This window comes from Meleagris gallopavo, chromosome 1 (genome assembly GCF_000146605.3).
Source record: "Meleagris gallopavo isolate NT-WF06-2002-E0010 breed Aviagen turkey brand Nicholas breeding stock chromosome 1, Turkey_5.1, whole genome shotgun sequence".
Classification (NCBI taxonomy): Eukaryota; Metazoa; Chordata; class Aves; order Galliformes; family Phasianidae; genus Meleagris; species Meleagris gallopavo.
This window is the reverse complement of record NC_015011.2, coordinates 38064561-38078353: the sequence shown is the minus strand read 5'-3', so window position 1 is coordinate 38078353 and position 13793 is coordinate 38064561. Positions and strand designations below refer to the sequence as shown.

At 38.3% G+C, this 13793-nt stretch overlaps 1 protein-coding gene across 8 annotated transcripts in view; it reads right to left on the bottom strand.

Moving 5' to 3' along the window:
* The window catches only part of NAV3 (neuron navigator 3), a 396053-nt gene that overhangs the window by 245296 nt on the left and 136964 nt on the right, over positions 1 to 13793 (bottom strand). For 5 of the 8 annotated variants that reach the window (XM_031553705.1, XM_010708375.3, XM_031553708.1 and 2 more), the window contains exon 1: positions 13041 to 13750. The exons of 1 other annotated variant lie outside the window; for it this stretch is intronic. In XM_031553705.1, coding sequence (XP_031409565.1) covers positions 13041 to 13283 — 243 coding nt within the window. In that variant the 5' untranslated portion in view covers positions 13284 to 13750. Of the gene's footprint in view, positions 1 to 13040; positions 13751 to 13793 lie in introns of those variants that run through there. 2 more of the 8 variants (XM_031553717.1, XM_031553719.1) reach the window with 1 other exon arrangement.

The following is a 13793-nucleotide window of genomic DNA, read 5'->3' as shown; positions in this document are numbered from 1 at the left end:
AGACGGATGGAAGGAGTCTTATTTTCTTCTGTAATATGCTTGCCTTTCATGAAACAATTTGTCCTGAGTGGCTTCAGTGCATAAAGAGGTCTATTGAGGTCTATTTTTTTCTTTACATATCCACAATTTATATATCCATAATTTCCAAGAATAAAAATCTCTGATTATCAGAAAATACCAGTTGCCTGGCATAAAACAGCTCAGGATAACAAAACAGCTTCATGTTCCCAAAAATGAGGCCTTTGTCCCGGGCCTACAATATAGTGCATTTATCCATTTTATTTCAAGGACTTTTTTCCCAACATAGTGCTGGGGACTCAGGCACAAGCTACAGCTCTGCACACAAGTACCATGATGCTCACAGAATTTGGGATACGCAATCCACATGACCCAAGTACATAAGGTATGCTACATCAATGCATCTACTGACAGATAAACCAATTTCCCCAATTAGCAGCACTATTAATGGCAGCTTTCACCCAAGTTTACCTGTAAAACCTCGACAGACAGTTTGGCAGAGAAGTTAATCACACTTCTCAAAAAAATAACTTCACTCTATGGCAATGGCTGACAGTTACTGTCTGGGTTTCTTGAGTTGGAAAGAAATGCCAGTACAGAGGTTTTAACTGTATAAACCTTGGATTTTAGGTATTGACTGAACCTGGAGTACTCCAAGAACTAACCTAGGAAGCATTTAAAAATGAACAAATGTAAAAAAATGAAACCAAGAGACTTCTCTTTTTTCTTCACAAAACAGAATACTTTTTGCATAGTTTATTTTACTCATCTACATAATGATGAGATTGGCTGTCCTTTAGTATAGCATGAGTAATGAGCGTGGATTAAAGACATAACACCCTCCGAGGCAGAGGTGTAGGTTGTTTGTTTAGAAAATATCACTGGTGTGTGGAAGAAGCATTCAGTATCTAAGCCTGAATGGCTTGAAATTCTATCCTGTGATAACATAAGAAATTAAGAATTTTCTAGCCACAATGAGTAGCTCCCATTGAGAAAATGGAGAAACTCCCACTGATAACATCAGTGAGTTCTGATTATGGAAGTATGATTTTGACATGTTTCTCAAATGAGGCACTGAAAATGATCTAGCTAAAAAATATCTCCCTAAAGTTCACTGGAGAGATGATAAAAGCAGAGAGCTGCAGAAGTATACAGATAGGGGGCAACAATATGTAGTCTGTATGGAAACTGACTCCTCAGTAACTTAAACTTCTTTTTCCTTCTCTGCATCAGTGACCTCTGCATTGCTGAGGAAGTTCATTTACCAGAGGAACAGGGAAAGCTGGGAACAGATAGTGGAGACAGCCTCTGTTCTTTTACCGGGATTTCAAGTTCCTTAGCTGCTGCAGGTTTATAAATGGCCTCTCACAATATTTAAAAAAAAGTTCTTATGACTACTTACGCAATACAGATATAAATGCGAATAGGGACCTGTATACAAGCATATATACCCACTTCTAATATGAACCACAGATTTGTAATTTTTGAATGGTTTCCATCTACCTAGGATGCACTGCTGCTGCCAAAGGGCTAAACCTACATTTATTATCTCTGTGCTGTAAATTTAGAATCATAGAATCCTTAGAGTCGGAAGAGTTGCCACTGCTTTATAACTTGATCAGGATTCATATACCTTCCTAAATAATTTGGACAAAACATTTGTTTATTTTGTAACCATGTTGTAAATCACTGGTTACTGTGTGCAAAGGTTGTTGAAATCCTTAAAGACATGTATACATTTGAGTGAAAATCAGTGTTGAAAATCCTGACTTTACTGTTATACAAGCTCAAGTTTTTAATGGGAAGTGAAAGAAACATTTGTCCCATTGGACTGAAATATGACCACTATCACTCTGCCTTTGCTGGCATTTATATCAGTATTTCACAATGAGATCTTACCATTTCTCTCACATTAAATGAGATCATCTCCAGTTTTCAGAAGAGAAGGGATCAAATTTTCCACAAATGCAAATATGTCTCTAATCCCCTTGTTTTTAGGGAGTCTGAGTTCTCCAGTGTGTCTTTTGCTGATCTGAATCTCCTGTATTATATTCTTTCTCTGTTGCCAAACTCCCTTTAAGGTTTTTGTTTTTTGTGGGTTTTTTTGAATGACAGTATTTGGTCTGACAAACCAATTCCAAATATGCTCACTCTCGTGCGCTTCCTTCTTCAAAACTTTGCTTGGTTTGGTTTTACAGCTTCCCTTGGGACTCTACACTTCCCTGCACTGTGCCCACAGATGAGGCAGCACAACCCAGATAAATTCTGTACTGACAGTACAGCGCCCTGGGAAGAAAGCCATGTTTTACTTTCTGTACATTTTTCTTTTATTCCACATTCTCATCTGCTAATAGCTTATAGGCTCAAACTCTTGAAAGATGTTGTGACTGGCCTATGCTGGGAGGGCTTCCTTGCCTTCACTCTTTGCTGATTCAACCACCAACCTATTGCCTTCACCGAGCTGAAGAAACCAAATTCTCACTCAAGAGTAGTCAGGACCTGAAAGTTTTGCAAACCAGATGGCATTCAAAGATAAGGATGTGGTGATGGTATTGCCTGTAAACAGGGCATCTGACTGTCAATAAGATGTAGTTTATTTACTGAAAACTCTGCTTCTTAGGTTTCGGCTACTAATTCAGAACTCTGCCAGTCTCTAGTGTGATACTACAGTGAGGTACAGAAACAGCAAAGACATGTTATTCTCTTCTTACCTTTGCTCTGATCATATGTTTCCACAGGACAAATGTACGTTGTATATTCAATGCCTTCTACTTGTGTCTTCTTATTACAAACAAGAACTAAGGATGTACGTGTTATTAAGCTGTCAGACAGGAAGCTGTTAACATCAGTAACAGATTAGGTGAAAAAAATCAGTTTTCCTAAGGTCATTCAAAGTAACTTCAACAATATTTTTAGAAGTAGCTAATTAGATTATTCCTTTGGTATTAAAAAAATAAAATGCAATAATACTTAGCCACCAAAAACCTTTACTCTGAAATAATGGCATTAGTACCATTTTGCACATAAGCTGATTTCAAAGAGGTACATGATAGAAACCAGAAGTGAAACTAGTTTGTGGCTTCCCATGCTAATCGCTAGGCCCTACTCCCTCTCAGAAGCATTTCAAAAGCAAATCTGAACCTGCAGCCTTCAAGCCTTCAGATCTGTGCTGCTCCTTCATGAGAAACAGATTCCCCAGCACTTCCTTCCAGCACGCTGTCTCGGGCGGGTGAGCTGGCCAGCAATGACTAAAGCAGTCAGGCCGATCAGCTGAGGACATTTCTAAGCTCCTTTTGAACTTTTATTTGTTATTTTATGTTCTTATTTAATGCCTATTTATTTCCACTACAGAGACATCTTACAGAAAAAAAAAATAAATAAATAAAACAAGAAGGAAAACAGCTTGTTTACTGCATAGATGTGCTGCCAGGAAATCCCATTGTTGTAGTGGTGAGTAAAAGTCCTGCACCCTGACTTATGTCTTACTCACCCTAAATCTTGTATGAGCCATGCAGCTTTTCGTGATTAATGAAAGTGGTCAAATGTTTTACAACACATCTTAGGAAGTCGTCTCTCTGTGCATGACCACTCCGATTACTAAGTCATGATGGTTTTACACATGCCCTGTAAATCAACTCCTGATGCACAACAGGAAGCCTTTACTGCCAAGTCTTTTGGAGTTTAACACAGTATCAACATGATACAAAGCCAGGTGTTAAATTCTCAACGGCAGATATTTTGAAATGGAAAACACAGGAGAAGGGTCAGCATCTATTTTTGTTCTACCTTTGCAGATTGCAGATTTGCTGCAATTCATTCACTAACTGGTGAGTTTCACCCTAGCAAAATATTTTGAACTCGTGATGAGAGACATACAGAATGATAAAATATTTCCACTGGAGTGGGATTGGAAGGGCAGAGCAGTAAAGGAGGCTATGGGAAAATAAACATAACCAAAAAGGCAAGTCAGACCAAATATCAGGCTGAAAGTAGGTTAGGACGATATTAATATTGCACTTGCTTAACTTTTGTTATGTTTTATGCAGAGTTAGTTCAGTGCCTGGCACCTTCTCACTTTGTATACCCAAAAATACTGTGATCCTGCCCTAATAGCTTTAAAATTCTGCTTCCCTTTGATTTGCTTATTTTCCAACTTGGTTTACACTGAACATACAAAGGAGCCATCAGAAATCTACACATCTTACACAAGGGAATTATTCCTTTGCATTTACCAGACAAAACACTCCACATTCCTTTTCTGAATTTTAAGTAAGTTATGCTATTTTTCAGCCAAAGTTCTGCTGCCAGTAAAAACAAAAAAGCAAGGGTTTTGACCTTAAAAACATCACAGGCAAGTGAAGATTCACACAAAATATTCCACTAGAAGGTTTGAGAATAGATAGATGCTCCCTCCTCTCCCAGCTTAGTCCCCAACAACTCTAGCTGTCAAAAGGCTATTGTTAAAGCATGGGCTTCCTCCAAGACCACATCCTGTGAATCAGGTCAAAGTGAAACACAGAGCTGCTTTAAATGAACTACAATTTGCTTGCTTTGCATGCAAGTGTAAGAAAAGCTACACAACTCACAAATATTAGTGTACTAGAGAAAAGAAGTCAGTAGGCCTAGAAATCAGGGAACGAACACAGAGTTAAAACAACTAGCATTTCTTTGCAACTAATTTGCCTTCATTATTTTGTAAACACAAGAACAACTGCTACAGGGAAGCTAATCAGTATATACAAAAGCAGACATAATACTAAAAATGTCATCTCTCTTTAAGAAAGGCCTGCTTTTATTTCATAAATATTTATACTTTCTACATCATGTTTAACAAGTGAAAAGCCTATGAGCAGCATTACACACAAGACTTTTCATGAGTGTTATACCATTCTACAAAGGGCACAATATTTTTGCATCTCAAATAAATCGTGTCAAAATCTGAGTTGATCAGATAGATCAAAACTGAAGAATGTGGCTCTGGAGTAAAATTCCAACTCCACCTCGGACCTGGGCCCAGGCTGATGCTGGCCACTGACATTAGGGAGAAGAAAGAAACAAAACTCTCCTTGTGAAGTAAACAGGATAAATAAATAATAATCCTAATGTTTCTTTCTTAATTGATTCCTTAGAAAAGACAAAGATTGGGTTTGTGTTTATATGAAGCTGGAACTCAAGATATGTATGACCTGAGATTCAAAGTCCTGTCACAAAGACCTTAGCCCAAGTGTGGGAAAACCATCCATTTCCCCTTAAATCTCCTCTCTCACTCTATACTGTGGTGATAATATTTTTCCCTTTCTCCCACACTCTAATAGAGCCATATATGCTATACAGCTGTAACCAACTTCTACTGTATGCATGCAAACTACCTGCTGCAATAAGGCCTCAATCTAGTAAAGGTTTCTAGGCTCAAGGTCTGGTTGAAACTGGAAAACAATCACAGAGAGGACATGAGAGCATATTTTTACTTAGGGAAAATAATAAGTTTCAGCTGAACTGAATTTCAGTCTTAGTGGTACCTCTCATTGCACTGGGTGCTTTGGGAAGCTCCTGGAACCCAGGGAGCAGTCTGAACAGCCTCCATGAAATGGGACAGGCTGAAAGACTTACTACAGTGTTCCTGAAGGGATTTTGAAGGATCTTATAGCTCTAAACTGAATTAGATTCTTAGGGTTTCCAGGTACCTTGCACAGAACTGGGTTTCTGTGTGTCCTTCTATTGTCAGACTTCACAGGTTCTTGAGGCTTGAGGGCACTCCAATGCTGACATCCCACATGGTAAGGAATATTTCTGAACGAGAAACTAGCTTGCTGGTTTCTGATAATATCTATTCCTGCTTTCAGGAAACTCAACAGGAACTGTAGTTTTTTCAAAGAAATACCTCTGGAAACACCCGTCCTGTGCAATGCCATATTTTGTAGCAAAGATGTCTCCAAATTGAGTTCTTACATCTCAATGATTCTGTAAGGCACAAGGCTATCAGCTCAGGCTCCCAAAGTAGCAGTTTCACCATCACACCTGCATTCAGCTGAATCAGTGAATGAGAAAAGAGACCTTCAGGAGAGTCACCTAGTCCTCTGCACAAGAAAGAGTCAGAGTAACCATGCAATGACCAGCAGGTGTACATCTGCTTGGTTTTTTTGAATTCTCCAGTGGCAGAGACGGTACACCTTCTGAATGTAATGTGTTCCTCTGTTTAACTACTATTAACCGCTGGAAAGTTTTACTGAGGCCTAACAAAAACCTCCTGGGGTATAGTATAAGCCCATTATTTTTATGTAGAGACAGAGACCACTCATCTCCATTTATGGTCATGGAGAACAGATTTCACTCAGAGGCTGCATTTATTAGCTCTGGTGTTGCACCAAGCAAATGTTGCTGGGTTGCGTTGGGATCTGGAGTTCTGCTGCTTTCACACATTCTGGGAGCTGTGTGTGTACAATCAAAAACACTTCCATTTTCAAGGAAAGAGGATTTTTTAAACTTGTTTGTTCAGGAAATCCCCTGCCAGCTTCCCTAGGCACAGATGCAATACAAAAGAGTAAAAGCAATTGTTTTCTATCGATGCCTTGCATCAGCTCTCTGTACCCATTTAATATGAAATACGCTGAGTTCTAATTTCTTTTATTAGAGAAATATAGAAAAAGAAGTCTAAAGGTAAGCAGAGGTTTTAAACCTGAGTTAGTAAATACCCTCCCACTCATAATCCCAATTAAAAATTACAAACAAAAGGCATATTTCAACCCACACTCAATACAACTTGCTCATAAATACAAAAGCTTTTAGAGTTATATACTTGTCTTACTGTTCATTTATCTTAACTAAGTGAAAATGTGTTTGCTACAGATGATCAGAAAATAAACATGTAACAGTAAAGTTGCTTCCAAGCTCGTGCAGCACGAGACTCTTAAATCAGTTATAATATAGCACAGACAGATGGTGCTGAATACACAAAGCACATTAAAGATGCTGTTATCTGTTTGATAAAGAAATAATTCAGACCACAAGGCAAGAAGCTGAAAATGCTGACAATCTGAACTCCTGCCAGCTGTCCTGCCTTCACTGGGCCAGTGTGAAGTTTAAACACATGCAGTCCCAGGTGTCAGCAGCGCCGACTGAAATTTCTGGCAGCTAGTCAGTGCTTTTGAAACAGCGCTAGCTTCCCAGCACTAGCAGTCACTGTGGGGAGAAGATGGGCGGCCTCTGGCTGCTTCTGCTGTCCTTTTTGTTGCCTTGGCCATAGCACTGTAAATGAAACACTCGGCACAATGAGCAGCCTCCTTTCTTGCCAACCCACAAGGCAGACATCTCCAATGTACTAGCACTGGGAAAAGGAAGGGTATGACAAAGTGGGGAAATAAACTCATTTATTTATGTTCCCTAGACTAAGTATGTCAAAAAACTTTGTGAAGTTTGGCCCTGTGAGACCAGACAAAAAGGTATCCAAGAATCTGAAAGGTCAAATAGATGTGGGATTGCAACAGATGCCACACTTGGGAGTGCTGGGGAATGGTGGGAAAGGGACACACAAAAGCTATGGTGTGGAAGGGTTAGTTGAATAAAGACAGAGATATGGAAGTCATTCATGGCACATATCTGGTTTCCAGTGTCTCCCATAGGCATAATCAGGGAGCTCCACCCATACAAAGAAAGCAAAAATGTTTGTCTTAAGATCTGTCTGGATAGAGGATCCTAGCCGTTCTTCAAGTCTGGTATCTGGCAATAGGCAGGAGTTACAACACCGCTGATATTCTGCTGACAGTTGATGGGGCAGAAATGAGGGGTTTCCATGCTCATTTCAATGTCCTGCTGCAAAAGCACTGGCTGAATGATGCCAATACCAGAAGCCCTCAGATCAATAACGAAATGTAGAAGTATGGCACTAAATGAAATGAACTTCAAGAGCCCTTTTAATAGCAGCAGTACATGTTTTTTTTCCTAATCACACCAAAGCATTTAGGATTGTTTTGTGGCATTGACGTTAAATTTTATTTTAGACCACTTTAATGTTGTTTTCTTGGTACAACTAAGTACTACATAGCCTAGTCTTTCAGGGCCATATTCCCCATGTAGAGCGCATCTATTCATCTCTGTTCTGCTGCTTTACAGATCACTTTCCCAGTCCAGACGCTCAGATTTCAATGCTCTAGAGAAGAAACCACTCGCATGTCTTTCATCAGGTGGACATCATATTCTTTGGCATTACATCCAGAAGACTTTGCAGTAGATCCATTTTCTGAGTTCCCCTGAGACATTCCTGTCTCAAAACTAGATAGTTTAGTGATGAGCTTGGTGTGACTGGATCACTTTAAGAGCGTATCCATACATCCTCTGGATGCCAGTATCTCTATAACTCTACAAATACCTGGAAGTAGGTTGGCTTCCACTGCATGTAACCAGTGATAGGACTCAAGGAAATGGCTTCAAGTTGCACCAGGGGAGGTTCAGATTGGATATTATGAAAAATTCCTTCACTGTAAGAGTAGTTAGTGCTGAAACACACTTCCTAGGAGGTGGATCAGTCACTGTCCCTGGAGGTGGACAACTGGACTGGATGATACTGAAGGTCTTTTCCAACCTTGGTGATTCTATGATTCTACAATCTCCATGTTACGAGAATCTTAACATAAACCCTAAAAAAATGATGTATCTATAAATTTTAAGTTTATATACATATACTGAGTCAGTTGTAGAACTTAACACTTTCCTTTAAGGTATAAAAAATGTTGTAGTCATAACATAAAGACTTGATTTGTAGATATAGAGAAAAATTAGTCTCTGTAGAAGCCTCTAAAGATGTCTGCTAGTAGGAAGGAAGAAGATAAAGCAGACAGCGAAGGACAGATAGCACAGAGAAATTGAAAACAAGAGGAAGAAAAAAAGGTATATAAGATAATATGACAGTACAGGAATGAATTAGCTTGGGAAAGAAGGATAAAGTCTTATCTTTTAAGTCATACAATCAAAACACTACAATTAATATATTGGATTCAGCCCATAGAAAACTAAGTTGGCAAGTTTAAATGATAGTGCAGTACAATTGAAATACTAAAGTTTGATGATGGAAGGAAACTAAGGGGAACTTACAGCACAACACTACAAGGAGTAGCTCTGGGCAGCCAGGTCAGAAGACTGACATGCTCAGCATGGGTGCCAGCTCTCAGCATCTGCTCAGATTTTTGCCAGAGAGGATTTGTGACAATGTCCTTGTTGCCACAGCATCAAATATGCGAGGACTGCTGAAAGAAACTATATTCACCTTGAGTGAAATGTTATTGGCAATGACATTATTCTGCAAGTCAGTATAGTACAAAGTTATCATTTAGTGACCATAATTAGTTGTTTTTACAAAGAAACTCTCTCTAAGTTTCTTTCTTTTAGCCATTTCCACAGTATTTATTGCATTTTTTTTTTCGTTTTTAACTTTTTAATAGAATACAACAAGAAGAGTAGCACAAGGAAGCCTAATGCAATCTGATAATTTTGGTCTCTTTATTTTAGCAAGTAGTATGAAAGGAGAGACACAGACATAAAACAATACTCTATATACAGTTAGAAAAATGTTACAGCAAATACTGGTATTTTCAGATGTGGATTTTCATAAAAACAAAGTATGGTCCTACTGAACAGCAAAACTCCATCTGCTTCAAGGCAAGCCAGCATTTCACCTCACGAATTCAGCAGCTGGATTCTTTTCCTGTGTACATATATAGGAATAAACTTTTGTCTATATGATACTCAGGGAAAAAGAATGTGCTCTGAATGCTTGTGTTCAAATATTTTGCATGACTATTCACATCATAAGTGCTCATGCAGTCAGCTTAAACATTAGCAGGCTTAGCAAGAAAGCAGATGGACCTACATACCAAAGCACAAATTCTGAACAAAAGTGTATTTGAATAAATTACACACAATAATTTAATGATTAGCAACTTATTCGCCAATAAAGAATGAGCACTGAATATAATCACTCTTTTTTTTTCCTTCTATGGAGTTCTTATTAAAATAATGTTACTTCTACTAAACTCCAAACTGCATCATGTCCACAAAAAGCCTCCAAGACTACATATGCAAAAGCAACAAAATCATGTGAGGAAGGAAAAATGCTTAGGAAAAACAGATCTGATGTTTGCAGCTGTATTCCTAGCCAGCCCTGGCAATGAAGTTGTGTGAGAAAGCCAACACAAGTGTCAGAAGTCTCAAACAATCAGGTGCAGTGAGACTGAAGGCCATAGAGGAAACAGCTGGGTGGCAATGACCTACTGACATATATAACTCAAATTTATCTTAGGGTCCTTAGCATTTATAGATAGCAAGAGGATGTGTCAGAGAGCCTACATGTCAATCTAACTGCCTTCTAGACACAAACCTGGTGATCCACAGAGCAGAAGGTGTAAAATACAGAAGAAAGCAAACCTATAGCCTGCAATTCAGCAGACAAGGGCAAATGTTAACCAGATGATTAATTCATAAGCTCCACCATCTTCTGCAGATAGATATTCATCATCTTACCCTCAAAAAGCAGTGCTGTTTTATACACAGCAATATAACATAAGCATACAAACAGTATGCTATAGAAAAAGATTTTACTCTCATATAGAAACTCTGGCTAGGTATTTACAACATTGTGACTTAAAGACCTTTTATCTGATCACTGTTGTAATGGAAACATTCCTAAAGTACAACATTGTACACTACAGAACCATGTAGGAATGTCCTTGCTAACCAAAAAAATAAAATAAAAATCAAAGGATCATGGGCTCTAAGAAATAGTCAAGTTTTAGAACACTGATATATGGAATCTGCATCCACACAACAAACCTGAAGTGACCTTCATCCTAACAACTCATTCAAATTTGTGCTTGAACTACTTAGATATTTTAGATATGCTCCTAAGGAGACCAGGCAATGGCAAACACGAGGCATGAATCTTCAGCACTGATGAATGAAAATATCACTCAGTAATTTAGGATGATATTTTCAAGTTTATTAGTGACAAAAGCCTAAAATCAACTTCTTCATCATAACCACTCACTTTATTACACAAATTGTGTTGCCAAAATGCTTCATGAAATTCACTCAATAAGTGAATAAAAGACCATTCTTAAAAAAAAAAAAATCTACTTGGGAAAAAACTGAACAAGGACATCCACCAAGCTTTGTTGGAAATGTCAAGACATTATAAAAGGGAATACAAAAAAGCTGCAGAAGTTAATCAATCCATCTATAAATCTAGGCGGCCAGGGGAGGTTTTCAGACCAGAATGTGCATAAACCATCTTTAAGGATCTTATTCTAAATGTGCTCAGCTGCCACCATTGAGAAGAGAGAGATGGATCTAATAGCTAGCAGGACATTTTTTATTTTATTTTTTTCCAAATAACAGCCTCTAAGTGTAAAAGCATAGTCAAACCAAAGAAACCTGGAATTCTCAAACTGAGATTTGAGAACCATTTGGGTCCACGTAGTCTGTTACTTTACTCACTAGTATTTCAGTAGTACTCAGGACCAGATGTCATGGAAGTAAGTGCGGATCACCAGAGGAACTGACTCCCATTGAGTCTCATGCTAATCACCAATAGATCCTAAGCTGTTTAAGTACTGAAACAAGATGTTCTACCTATCTCTACAATTTTTTTTTTCCAAAGAATCAGGAAATACAGTTCTCAGCAGGCAATGCTATCTGTATCCTTTTTTTTTTTCCCCTGAACATAGTACTTCAAGAACTAAAATACTTTCCATGCAATATTCACTACAGAACACCATCAAAGGGTAAACAGAAGGAATCTTTTCTATTAAAGATAAATGAGTAAGCAGGAATTACATTGTGCTGAAAAGTTTTATTCTTATCTTCATGTTGCATTCATGTCATAGAAAAGGGTTGTTCATCATTTCTGGAAATCAAGAAATGAACAGTCTAGTCTCTGTCTATTGGACATCTTTGATATCATCAAAACATCATTTGAAAGGCAGGGGATAAAGTGACAAAGAGAACTCCAAGAGAAAAATTAAGTGACATGACCAAAATCCCGTGGGAAATATGTGGCAGGGGTTAAAAAGGAAACCAAAGGTTCAGAATCCTAACTCTATGCTTTAACCACAAAATCAACTTTCTTCTTGAATACTGAATTAATTCAGTAGCTAAAAACAAGGGAAAACCAAGTACATTACATCTATCTTGCTACTGTAACAGCTCTGATTACACTCAAGTGTCCTTAAATTAAATATGAAGCAACTACAAATACATGTTTAATCACAGTTTGGTCATCAGTTCCACAAACCAAAAGTACTTGGAAAGCATGAGAGGTTTTTTAAATTATCAAGCAAGAATCCAAAAGTACTCCTTTACAAAAGAAAGACTATATGAGCAGTCTAAAAATGCTATGGAATCTTAATTAAGAAAAACTTTAAAAAAAAAGAATTAATCATAATGAATCAGAGCTAGATGAAGGCTAGGAAGAAGTTCTGTGCAGAAAAGAAAAAACACAGGTACTTTTCACTGGGAAGCTGCTATTCAGGTTCTGCAGCAAGAATATCCAGATCATTTGAAAAGTAAAGAGAAAATCAATTAGTTGTTTTAAAGGAGTCTCCCTGTGGGAATAAGTGTGGGTGTGAGATCTCTTTATAAATTTCATAATATACTGTGAAGCAGCCAAGATTTTTTTAATTTTTTATTTATTTATTTATTTATTTTAAGTGCAGTCATGTCATTGCTCTGTTTATGGGATGCTGGGATGATTTTTTTCTACTTGTGATTCTACTGATCTTTATCAGATTGTTCTGTGAAATTTATTCTATCATTAGCTTAACATTAATATTTCAAAAACAGAATATTTATTCAAATGACAACACTGAGCAAACAAAATTTACAAGGCTGCTATATAAGTTCACTGCTGACAGCAAAAGTCTATCTTTTACCCAATCACACCCAAGCTGTGCAGACAGCCAGTTTCTATCAGATTTTGTCCAAGCAAATTAACATTTTCTGAGAATTCAGATGTGCAGGAAAAGTTTCCAACTAACCTTGCTATCTTCCAGCTCCTGGGTTTTCCCTTGAAGCGCTCTCCTCTCTCCAAAATCACAGGTTGACTTTAAGGTGAGCTGACAAGACAGCATCGAGCTCTCTGCCCCAGTAAGCTCCAAGGACTTTGGTGAGTAGTGCTGCGTGCCAGTGGGGCCAAGGTTTGGTATCGGGAGGGCAGTATGAACAGGCTTTGACCCTACGGCTGGCTGTCTTAGCTTGGAGGCAACCCCAAGCACAGGCATGGCTTCTCTAAAAGTATCTTCTTTCTGCCAAAGAAAATGCTCCTGACCTCAGTCTCTGGTAGACTCCAGATTCAGCAATTCCAGAATACTTCAAACAAAAGTAGCAGTCATCTTTTCAAAAAGTCCTTAAAACAATAACGTTACGAGTTTCACAAGGAAGCAAAACTTTTCCTCCATCTCTGCCTTCTCCCTCACAGACACTCACACGCGCTGCTCAGTGAGTCAGTGGCTCTGTAAGACTAAACACTCCTTTGGGGCGTGAACTTTTCTTGAAGGTAACTGCCACAAAGCTGCCTGTCTGGGATTAAAGAACTCGTAAATTTGCTTTCTCTTCTTCCTACAGCATTCCAGGTCTGCACGTTAAGTGAATGAAGGACGGGAGAGAAGGAGGCAGAGAGGAGATGAAATCTCCCTGTACTCCAACTGTCAAAACAGCTCTGAGACCACAACACTGGAAGCAGAGACCTCTTCCTGACTGCATAAATAACCAGCCCACAGCTTAAAAAAAAA